Source organism: Schistocerca americana, chromosome 1 (genome assembly GCF_021461395.2).
Source record: "Schistocerca americana isolate TAMUIC-IGC-003095 chromosome 1, iqSchAmer2.1, whole genome shotgun sequence".
In the NCBI taxonomy this organism is placed as follows: domain Eukaryota; kingdom Metazoa; phylum Arthropoda; class Insecta; order Orthoptera; family Acrididae; genus Schistocerca; species Schistocerca americana.
In genome coordinates this window covers 809,756,712-809,769,369 of record NC_060119.1, presented here as the reverse complement: position 1 = coordinate 809,769,369, position 12,658 = coordinate 809,756,712, and the positions used below count along the sequence as shown (strand labels likewise).

Sequence of the window (12,658 nt, the reverse complement as noted above, 5' to 3'; positions counted from 1 at the left end):
ACATTCGTATAGCTGTTATACTTCACGCATCTCGAGCGCTTGTTAGTGCAGCTACAACACGCAACTGTCTTATGGCGCTAGCAGACAAGTACGGAGTTTTGGATGGAAGGAAATGACACAGACCTCTGTTTTTATGCTCAAGTGTTAGTCAAGCATGGTTTCGAGCGGTTTCTAGCGCTCGGGATCAAAGGTGTCCCTTTAAAGTAGAATATTCAAAAGCTTTGTCCTGTAAGTGAGTACCAGCTGTGGGTAGGTGAGCGACTGCCTTACGACCGTACTGGATAAAGGGAAGGGGATGGAGGTGACTCACCATGTGAGGGAACTCCTTGGGCTCCGCGGGCACGCCGCCGATGATATAGGGGGCGCCCTCGCCGCCGCACAGCGAACGGTTGAGTTTGGGCGCGCCGTCCACCAGCACGGGGCTGTCTTCCAGCCGGTACACGGCTTTCCCCCACTCCTCGCACTCTGCAACACGAACAGTACAGCAGGTAGTGACTTCGCTGTAAGTGCAGTGAAGAGGGTGCCGTCCTTTGAGTTGGGCCCCTTCTCCTCCTGAATGCCTACCCCCTCACAATCCGAACAAAACGTCGCCTTCACGTCGTCTCTCATAGCCAGCCCCTCTTCCTCCTCCTCCTCTACATTATACCATTCTCCAGCCTCAACCCAATTCAGCCAAAAACTGAAATAATTAAAATAAACGTAGGATTTTTAAAATTTTTAAATACTCTGTTGAAACGAAATACAATCTTAACTGTGATATCTTACAGAGATCGCTTTTCAACACCAAAGTAATCAATGTGAGTTGATAACACAGACATTAGCGAGGGCAATCTGCAATCGGCAACGATGTATGGGAGGTGCTCTTGAAGAGCACGCCTCCCCTCTTAGCGCAGCAGCGCCCTCACATTGAGGTCAATGTAGTGCCGACCTAGCCTGAACTCTGCCCAGTTCATGACCTCATCTGAAGGGCTCAAAATTATAGTATAGGACCAACGTGATGATTGAACTGTTCATTTAAATGTGACATTGTACTACAAGAGAGCAGTTCGTTAATCTGTGCATCAAGTAATGCTTTAATATTCAATAACAGTTATAACTTATTAAGCAGTTCTGTGACAAACAAGTGTGCCACAGGCAAGTAAATCTTTTATTCATTTATGTAATAAAGTGAACTAATGTGAGTGTTCCAGTGTGATGAACCTTCTCCAGAGCTGTCACAGAACCAACAGTTGTGGCCAGACAAGAGTAGTTTCGCCTGACCATAACAATAATAATTTTTCCTTGATCCATCCATACATGAAATACCTATTCGTTCATGCATCATTGCACACAACAAATACTGCACACTGATGAAGCTAAATTTTAGTTAAATACAAAACCAAACCGTTTCTTATGAGACTCTGCATTTAGTTAGTAATAAAACCTGTTTTCGTTAATTAGAAAAAGTATTAAAGTTAATTACACCCTTGAGTAATATCATAAAAGTGAAATAACGTCTGACACTATACTCTAAGACAAAACAGAACGAGTAGATGATTTCTAAGAATTACTGTAGCACATCATTCATAGCTTTGTGATGTGAAATAAAAGGCGCTTTATCAATGAGATCGCCTCACACTGGAAGCCAACTATACGGTAAATTCAAATTTCACACAGTAAAATCAAATAGCATGGGGTTATGAGTTTGAGGGGCTCATAGGCAAATGATACGGATTGATTAAAATATGAAATGTGTGTGGTTATTACAGTATCATTTACATAAATACAAATTGCAAGGCCGATCTGACTTGGAGTGGACACGACTCAGTTATTTAGGGGTCAGAGGGGGGGAATGAATCATCTCACTACCTTTCGTCATCAGTAGTGTGGTTGCACCCACAAGAAAGACAGACCGTGGCATGCACGTCACATCACGTGACACTACGGGTATTACAAGTGCCAGAAACTGCCTCTGGCAGGGAGCGTCCTATTTAAGGCGGGTTTAATAATTCTTAACAGCATGTTTAAGTGGATGCAAGCTCTCGATAACACACGACAAAGTTAAGATCTATACTGCGTCCTTTTCATTGACATACTGATTTCCTGTGGGCTATGCATGGAGCCGAGCGTTCACGAAGTGTAGCGAGGAAGCCGTCTAGTGTGACGTCACGAGTTCGTTGCGGACCCGTATTTCTCGTGGGCCGCGTCGTGTGGTGGTGTCGTCGGCAAACGTTGGGTCGGTACGGTGCGTCGCCTCGTAGCTCAGCCTCGGTTAGCTGGAAGTCTACTGTCCTCATAGGTGTTTCGCGGCTTTGGAAGGTGTAGGGAGGCGTATGTTAGGCAAGGAAACTGCAGTGTGTAGTCGAGCGCTTAATTCCCAAGCGCTGGATTACCAGGATTCTTCAGTGTAACATGGACCAGGAAAAAATCAGTCACAAAGTGACGAACATTCAGATGTGAGTAAGAACAAGAATCAAAGTAAGCAGACTGTGTAAGCCGCGGGGTTGACGAGCCTCCAGGTCCTATTCCTTTCGCGCTGTCTCACTCACTGTCCCTTCTCCCCTTTCGTGGCCCCTTAACTCAGCACTCCACGAAGTTTTCGTAGTCTGAACCTTGTCGTTGATGGACCAAATTTACAACGCCACTAACTGATTTATCGCTGTCTCCTGACAAAACCTCCCAGTGCTGATTGATCGCTGTCTTCTGACAAAGCCTGCCAGTGCATGATGGAAACCTCATGCCTTGTGTGGGCTGGTGTGTGACTCGGCAACTGGCATTTCTCTGTCGAGGCTGTATCCAGCGTTGGGCGCAGTCAATTCAGCACATTGTTCCGATAAATTTTCGCATTTCCTAGTCTTTCTGAAAGCAGACACAGGGCAGTTGCTTGTAAGGGCTGTTTCTGTGATGGAGCTGCATAGTCTTATGTCTGTGCTTCATCCGAGATTGAGCCGGTGTTCGTGATTTATAAATATCATTCTTACTGTCCAGCAGCAGGCCCCTTCTTCTTCGGCAGTCCCGTAGTTTCACCCTCCCTCCCTCCCTGTACGCTTTTGCGCCTACGCTCCATCTCAGTGCCAGCAGGAGTCCGCGAATTATCAGCACGTTTCTCGCTTTTTAAGGCAGGCCGAAATATTATGCAACAAGCCATAAGTTTCACACACCGCCTCTGTGATCCACGCGCTTTTGTATCTATGCATCATCCCATTTCCTGCATAGGTTTACGACACTGTTTTTTTCCCATTGTCCACCATGGTCTCTATTCCGAAGAAAGCGGAGGGCATCCACTAGCCTCCCCCTGCGAGGGGTGCAGAACGCTCGCACGTCCACCCTTCCCAGTGCCGTCCCCGTCGGCGGTCCAAGACACACCCCTCGTCCTGAGCCGCTGTCGCTTGGAGGCAGCGAAGTTATTTCAGTGCATAAGTTTGAATGTCCAGGCCTAAATGTAAACTACTAACGAAATATTCTTTAAATGGCCATACAATGCAGAATTTCACGTCCGGTATATGTGTGCTTGATTTTGTTTCACGGGTATTAGTCCTTGGTTCAAGGCATGTTTCTGTACCTAGCAGTCCGTTTCTTAAAGATCAAGAAATCATCTCCGATAACTGTTTCACTCTTAAATAAGCTCATCAAACTGAACTGCTTGTACCTGTCCGTACAACAGTAGGATCGTGACGCCATCAGACAACTGCCTAAGATCGGGTAGTCGCGTCGACGTGTGTTATGGAGATTTTAACAAGGAAGAATTGGCGCTGCTTGGTGTGTTTACCATAAGGCTCACAGATTCTCATTTCAGTTTTACTTTCCTGTAAAAGTTGGTTGTGTGTTCTTGAAGGACTCGTTTTCGTTGAAATTATTTTTATGGTTTTGAAGGACTGAAGTAGTAGGTACATTGGATGGGGGTGGGATTCTCGGTCAGAGTCTTTCGCCATTGATGTAATCGATGACGTCATGACATTTCACCTACCCATCCCCCCTCCACCGTCTAACGTAGATCAGTTGCCCTGTGTGTAAAGTGGTGAGAAATTTAAATTTAGAGGCAAGTTAAAATTTTAGTGGTTTTATCCATTCTCGTGTCACCAGGGATTTTGTCCTGAATCTAAATTGGCAGGAAATCCAAGATGGCGATCTGACATGGCGAGCTGGGCATACTGGCCATACAATGTCAGAATCCAAGAGTTGGAATAATGGGACAGGATCTATGACGTTAAAATCCAAGTTGGCTGACATGGAATACTGGCTCCATAACGTCACAATCCAACACTTGGTGTTTTTGTTCCTTGGCATATTTTACTCTCCACACTTGCAGTTTGTAGAACTTATTTTATAATGTTTGCAAAGACAGATCGTGATTGCTTGCCACGATCTGGATACTCTTCAAGTTCTAAGGCCTCCGATTTTTTTTCTCCGGACTGGAAAGAGATAGAAACATGCGCATTGTTTTAAAATGAGGCCGCGTTCATTGTCAATACGTCCCAGAGATGGCAGCACCGTACAGCAGATGGAATTTTACCGCCAGCGGCGAGAATGAGAACTGTTTTAAATACTTAAAATGGCGACGTTTTCCTTACTTGAACAGTGTGCAATCATTCGTTTTCTGAATTTGCGTGGTGTGAAAGCAATTGAAATTCATCGACAGTTGATGGAGACATGTGGTGATGGAGTTATGGATGTGTCGAAAGTGCGTTCGTGGGTGCGACAGTTTAATGAAGGCAGAACATCGTGTGACAACAAACCGAAACAACCTCGGGCTCGCACAAGCTGGTCTGACGACATGATCGAGAAAGTGGAGAGAATTGTTTTGGGGGATCGCCGAATGATTGTTGAACAGATCGCCTCCAGAGTTGGCATTTCTGTGGGTTCTGTGCACACAATCCTGCATGACGACCTGAAAATGCGAAAAGTGTCACCCAGGTGGGTGCCACGAATGCTGACGGACAACCACATGGCTGCCCGTGTGGCATGTTGCCAAGCAATGTTGACGCGCAACGACAGCATGAATGGGACTTTCTTTTCGTCGGTTGTGACAATGGATGAGACGTAGATGCCATTTTTCAATCCAGAAACAAAGCGCCAGTCAGCTCAATAGAAGCACACAGATTCACCGCCACCAAAAAAATTTCGGGTAACCGCCAGTGCTGAAAAAATGATGGTGTCCATGTTCTGGGACAGCGAGGGCGTAATCCTTACCCATTGCGTTCCAAAGGGCACTACGGTAACAGGTGCATCCTACGAAAATGTTTTGAAGAACAAATTCCTTCCTGCACTGCAACAAAAACGTCCGGGAAGGGCTGAGCGTGTGCTGTTTCACCAAGACAACGCACCCGCACATCGAGCTAACGTTACCCAACAGTTTCTTCGTGATAACTTTGAAGTGATTCCTCATGCTCCCTACTCACCTGACCTGGCTCCTAGTGACTTTTGGCTTTTTCCAACAATGAAAGACACTCTCCGTGGCCGTACATTCACCAGCCGTGCTGCTATTGCCTCAGCGATTTTCCAGTGGTCAAAACAGACTCCTAAAGAAGCCTTCGCCGCTGCCATGGAATCATGGCGTCAGCGTTGTGAAAAATGTGTACATCTGCAGGGCGATTACGTCGAGAAGTAACGCCAGTTTCATCGATTTCGGGTGAGTAGTTAATTAGAAAAAAAATCGGAGGCCTTAGAACTTGAATGCACCTCGTACAACCACAGCGCTGCTGTAATAGTTTGGCGACATTCATCATAAACAGTGTTCACTTTTTCGACTGTTGTATGTATTGTGAATGTCTCAATAGCTTTATTGGCAAGTTATCTGATTGTTACAACTGCAGAACGTAGACTTATGGACTTCAAGTGCACAGGTAAACATAAGAACCATAGCTAAAGTACATATTTACTTGTATTTGATATACTAGCCCAGACGCTTGTGGAACCTGTTCTCCTGACGCCGGCACAGTGGTTTGCGGCGCTGTTATCTTGATACTAGCTGGTCAAGTCTTATTCACGTTATATCGTTGAAATTCTTTTAGAAGCTTCTTTTAAATGGCGCAGTAAAAAAGAATATAGTTCTATTAGAAAAAAAGGCGGTGTCTTAATTCGACGACTATAAACGATAAAAGTTATCAGCGAACGTCATTAAATTCGTCATATTGTCCGATATAACTTGGCGAAAACCGCACCTCGATGTATTTATTTATTCTGCTTCACGCTTTAAGGATGGTTCCTTATATGCTAGCCCAATTCACTGGATTTTGAGTCTTTAACGTTACCATGGAAGCATTCACGACGAGTTTTTAAATCCTACCAACGCATCGTTTCGTGACCAAAAAATGTAGATGTCTTCAACTGCATTAAAATACAGGGCTGTTTCTTGATTAGCCTCTACAGCATTTGTAAGGATTACATTTAAATTGTGACTCAGTTGTTTGTTGCACACTACTGTGTGCGCCACGTATCCTTCGTCGTAGCCTTAGACTAAACTTTTACTCATTTGTAGGGCCTTGCTTTCTTTATATTCAATTAACTGATGCTTTTATCCTAAAGCGGACTGATCTTTGATCTGGATGAAGGATCTAAACGAGTCACTTAGTCGCACGTCAGTTTAATTTCCAAAATAATCTTACGTTCTTTAATGTAGGGAAGACGTCTCTTGACTTATGCAATTTACTGTTTTTTTTTCAGTTTTCCTTCTCGTTTTAATTTTTCCTTACTTTTTCCTGTTCTTTGCTTTCCAGAAGTACCTTATTCGCGGGTACATTGCCCGGTCATCGCAGCCCCGATACGCCCCTACAATTATCGTTGGACTGTTTCCTTAATTATGTGGTGATTATTTCCCGCTTTTCCTCTTAGAGTAAACAACATATCACGCAAGACGCTACGCACTTCTCAACAATACAGGGGCCCCTGCGGCTGCCGACGCCGTTGCTTAGCAACAGTTTGAGACGAGACGAGACGACTGGCGAGCTACGTGAATGTGTGTGACTCCATTCTGTGAAGAGTCGCGAAAACCGCGAAATGCAAGAAGAACATGAAGCAACGGCAGCAGTCAGAAGGTAAGACATCAAATAAATGAATTCTGCAAATCCTTGGCACCCAAATAGTAGGCGCTAAATCGATTGCATCTTCCTGCGGATGCGTAACAAATTCTCACAGGCATGTGTAGTTAATGAATATGTAGGTCTCCAACACTGCAGTTATATTCAGAGTAATTAGATTTTGCAAACAAGATATCCGGGCTGATCATCAAAGTTTATCTCAGGCAGTTTGCGTTGAGGAAGCATTAATTTTACGTATATTGTAATTATCGGAAAAACAGAATAACGTAACATATACGTTGTCCTACGAAGTTTGCTATCGCATGCTGCCTCGATGACGTGTTACCAGGGTCATCTGGTTAGAATCCTGGTAGTGATAAATTTTCGTGACCAGAATTTGGTAGGGAAAGGAAAGAGAGGTATTTCTAATCTCATTTGACTGCGTGGCAGGGTGCCTGGGTTAAATCTTTATTATCTGAACTGTTGAATGGATTAGTGAGTATGTGTGACGCTTTCGGTGATGATACCACCAGACGGATGGTTGCGAACGTCAGTCTACTGTGCTATACAAGAAATCACAGTAACACAAATCGCACACACTTGTCACCCATACGCTGAATGATTAAGCATTTCTATGTGGCTCAGACACCCAGTAAAATGAGTTAAATGTCATGAATGACCAGTCATGCAGTTTTCATATGTTATTTGTAGCGGTTGTAGTCTCTTCTCGTTCATTCGTTACTAGCTCTAAACATTACCTACAATCCGCCAATCGTTATACATCTCTATAACAGACGCAGCAATAGCTGTTTCGGTTTTGTTGGGATTTAAGTGTTTAGAGACGCAAGTAACTACATTCTTTCAAGTCAGGCTTTCAGAAAATATCGCTGGTGACCTCTTCAACAAAGACAAAAACAGAGGGAGTATTTAAATGACATCGGAAGCTACAGTTAAGGGAAATAGCGTTATATGCTTCCAGTCAAGAGTTGTTTATGAAAAGGAAAATGAAAAACGGTAGGAAGACTAACAGAGAATTTAGTCTTTAGAAGAACCCGTCAGGACGGCTTAGTCGATTCCAGAGAGAGGCGCTGGATATCAGAGTCAAGGAACTAATTTCAGCTGAAGTGCAGGAACGGAGTACTTAGCTCTTACGATGCGTGCTGCAATTGTAATTTCTTCCGTTTTTGTTTCCATTGCCCGTAGCCAATCGGGTAACATACGATAGCCAGTGAGAATCGCGGATTCTAATGATTTGTTTCGGCGCAAGGTATGACTTCACGCAAAAGCGATTTCAGTACTTCTACTGCCCGCATCTCGTGGTCGTGCGGTAGCGTTCTCGCTTCCCACGCCCGGGTTCCCGGGTTCGATTCCCGGCGGGGTCAGGGATTTTCTCTGCCTCGTGATGGCTGGGTGTTGTGTGCTGTCCTTAGGTTAGTTAGGTTTAAGTAGTTCTAAGTTCTGGGGGACTTATGACCACAGCAGTTGAGTCCCATAGTACTCAGAGCCATTTGAACCAGTACTTCTACTTTCGTAATGAACACTAGGAGTGATCAGACCTCTAAGTCTCGCTATAATGGATTTAGGGTTGATTACTGATTTTCGTAACAATTTTTATTTACGTTTCTTGGAATATTGTGAGATTTCTTGTTTTATTTTTTCGTATTTCAGTGTAGCTGCTTTAACTTGCAGGGCGAGACAGTGAGATGGCGCATAAATTGCGGATTCATTGCTAAACACAGGTTGTACACGAAGCGTTCCCGGCCTATGAACCTTGCAGCCCGGAAAGATAGGTATGATGACGTACTTATTTGTCACATTAGTATTCGTCAAAAAAGTTGATTAGATGGAAGCAGAATCACTATGGGAGACACACTGAAAATAACTTGTTTGTGGATTAAAAAGGTGTAGCACTAGTTTCTTTTGCTGAACACCTGCATTTATCTGGAACCGCGCGACCGCTACGGTCGCAGGTTCGAATCCTGCCTCGGGCATGGATGTGTGTGATGTCCTTAGGTTAGTTAGGTTTAAGTAGTTCTAAGTTCTAGGGGACTGATGACCTCAGAAGTTAAGTCCCATAGTGCTCAGAGCCATTTATGAACCTGCATTTATCAGATCATGCTGTTTAATGGTTCATTTTTTGCCGCGAAGTCTTATTGTGTGAATGGCGACAGGCTTGAGGAGCTGAGTCGGTTGCAGAGACTGGTCAATCTATGTTTGGCAAGAAGAGGTGTGAGAGAGGAGACAGGCGCGTTCTCGGCAGATGGCCGTCTGACGGCATGGAGTGAGGAGCCACGTAGAGTTTCTTTGAAGTCGTTCGCAAAAGAACAAAACACGTTCTCCTGAATGTGATAAGCAATGTCCGATTGTCTTAGGTTTTTTAAAAGTAGTTTTACACGGCTGAGCCTCAGCTAACGAAATTTCAATCGGATGATAAACATTTCAAAACTTAGATCGTGTACTTTTTGGAGCAAGCTCACTGTGCTGGTACAAGATCATTTTTCTGCGCATTAGTTTGAACAGTTTTTACTTCAACTAACTACGCAGAGGGTTAAGTACTACTTGTTTGGATATATACGTGGAAGAAAAAGTGGAGTCAGGAAACATTTATTCATGCAGTTCAGAGAACGTGTTTCTAATATTTGCATTTCGGAATAGTTAAATCGTGCGTAGTCTTGCTTACGAAAAATACTTTGTTGTTTTTTTGCGAATACTGCATGATTTTCGAGTATGTGGATAGGCATGAAACTAAGAGCACAGCTTAAATTGCTGCGAATGAAATGAACAGTAGTCCTAATCATATTTACCGTATTATTTCTCAAAACTTCTTTCTCTTCTTTTTTTTACGAATATTTCGCGTCTTTAGAATATGTAATTAGGCAGGAACCTAAGGGTACACCTTAAATTGCTGCGTGTGAAACGACCATCAATCATTTTTACAGTACTGTGTACCTAATTAACTTTACCGTAATTTACGAATGTTACGATTTTCGAGTATATGGTTATCAGGAATCTAAGAGCACAATAATATGTGCATAAAAATTCACTTACGATATCACAAACCATGACTCCGCAAAAACGCTGCTCAAGATGCAGTTCACTTACGACCGCTCCCAATTAGCCCTCTTCATCTGTCAGGATTCACTGCGCCGATAGGAACAGCGCGTCATTAGCTGCCTTTTTTGCTGGAAATATTTCGGCACTTTAAGTACATTTCTGACATAATATACAACATTACAAACGAACAATATCATTCGCTACTGATGCCCGACTCATGTTTTGTCGTATTTACTTCCCATAATTCTTCGAGCAGCTACCAACTTCACAACGCAATGTAATATGAGAGTTAGGTACACTGTAACTATACTTTTACCCTCAATTCGGCTATCTAACGCAAATACATTTTTGTATGGGTCTTATAAGAACTGGATGATTCAGCTGGGCTCCACATACTAAACTACTGGCCATTAAAATTGCTACACCACGAAGATGTCGTGCTACAGACGCGAAATATACCCGACAGGAAGAAGATGCTGTGATATGCAAATGATTAACTTCTCAGAGCATTCACACAAGGTCGGCGCAGGTAGCGACACCTACAACGTGCCGACAAGAGGAAAGTTTCCAACCGATTTCTCATACACAAACAGCAGCTGACCGGTGTTGCCTGGTGAAACGTTGTCGCGATGCCTCATGTAAGGAGGAGAAATGCGTACCATCCCGTTTGCGACTTTGATAAAGGTCGGATTGTAGCGTATCGCGACTGCACACCATCGCAGGCGCTGCTGTCTGTGATGCAGCGTCAAGGGTAACCGCAGCCACGGTCTCCGAGCTGATAGTCCATGCTGCTGCAAACGTCGTCGAACTGTTCGTGCAGATGGTTGTTGTCTTGCAAACGTCTCCATCTGTTGACTCAGGGATCGAGACGTGGCTGCACCATCCGTTACAGCCATGCGGATAAGATGGCTGTCATCTCGAGTGCTAGTGATACGAGGCCGTTGGGATCCAGCACGGCGTTCGGTATTACCCTCCTGAACCCACCGATTCCGTATTCTGCTGACAGTCATTGGATCTCGACCAACGGGAGCAGTATGTCGCGATACGATAAACCGCAATCGCGATAGACTACAATCTGACCTTCATCAAAATCGGAAACGTGATGGTACGCATTTCTCCTCCTTACACGAGGCATCACAACAACGTTTCACCAGGCAACGACGGTCATCTGCTGTTTGTGTATGAGAAATCGGTTGGAAATTTTCCTCGTGTCAGGACGTTGTAAGTGCCGCCATCGGCGCCAACCTTGTGTGAATGCTCTGAAAAGCTAATCATTTGCATATCACAGCATCTTCTTCCTGTAGCACGTCATTTTCGTGGTGTAGCGATTTTAACGGCCAGTAGTGTAGTTGTTCGCCAGGGTTGGGGGACATACTCACTCTGTTGACTTTTGGACAAGCCTGCTCGTTGTGTGGTCGTCCTGGTGTCCCTCTGCGTGGTAGCGGTTGCAGCTGTGGTACGAGGCGTCGGTGCACTGTAGGCGGCGGAGGACGCGGCGGTGGAGGCGGAGGAGGCGGCGGTGGAGGCGGAGGAGGCGGCGGTGGGCGGCCCGGCGGCGCCGGGGCAGCAGACGGAGTGCCGCGAGCAGGCCGTGGGCTGCTTCCACAGCACGTGCCGGCAGCGGTGCAGCGGCTGGCACACGCCCGACTCGCCGCTGCGCGTGCGGCACGGCGACCCTGAGGACCGGCCGTACGATTGCTCTCAACTCTCACTTATCGTACCACATAATAGCTCCTCCACCAAAACAAAGCGAGTGACAGTGGAGCATGTAAGAGGGCGACAACAGCTCTTCGCCTTGGACAATATGGCTATGGCAGCAACAGCTCTGCGTTTATTTTATTTTAATTTTATTTTACATTTATAGCATTTTAACATAAAATTCACTCTAAGATAAAGAAAACACGCACCATGAAGGCAATATCCGAATGGGACGGAAGGTTGGTTTGAGGGATAAAGGGACCAAACTACAGGGTAATCAGTCCCTTGTTCCAGACGCAAACAAGGCTCAGGATAAAACAACTCCCAAAGTACTTTTGGTAAAGGAAAAGGTGGGATGGAAATCTGTAGATGTGATGTACAGTCTTAGACATAAAAACTGACCGCCGGCCGGCCGGCCGCCACTGAGACTAAGTGCGTGTCGTTCACTTGAGGTGTCCAATAAAACCGACCGCAAGTCCGGCAATCTACACAATCTGGCAACACTGTAAGATGCAGAAGTGTCAGGAGGAGGTGTTGTCTACTTCGGAGAGGTTGTCGTGGTGTCTGAGCCCGTGGTCTACTGGTAATAGTCGTGCAGTCTAAACTTGTAGTCGCGTGTTCGCGTCCAAGTGTAGCTACTTTTTTTAAATCACGTTTCGGCCCTCGTCTAAAGTTACGAGTTTGACTGAGCATCAAAGATAATTCGCTTCACATTCCACCCACCACAAATAACAAATACTTCCAGCAACAATTACGCAGGACAGCCCGTGGCTGCGTCGCGGTCAGAACAGCTTACGCTCGAGCGTTTCCTCGCGCTGCAGCGGCTGCCGGCCACCTTCCAGACACCACCCGTCACCTGAAATCCAGCGCCGCCCAGTTGATCACGTCACGGCGCGGCGCGGCGCTATCAG

The 12,658-nt window shown here is 45.2% G+C and overlaps 1 protein-coding gene across 1 annotated transcript in view; it reads right to left on the bottom strand.

Annotated features, from left to right (window-relative positions):
- Nucleotides 1-12,658, bottom strand: part of LOC124612746 (trypsin-1-like) — a 115,408-nt gene that overhangs the window by 40,574 nt on the left and 62,176 nt on the right. The window contains exons 2-3 of the mRNA XM_047141133.1: nt 11,429-11,725; nt 311-465 (exon numbers count right to left, since the gene is read on the bottom strand). Of these exons, the coding sequence (XP_046997089.1) occupies nt 311-465; nt 11,429-11,725 (452 nt within the window). The remainder of the gene's footprint in view (nt 1-310; nt 466-11,428; nt 11,726-12,658) is intronic.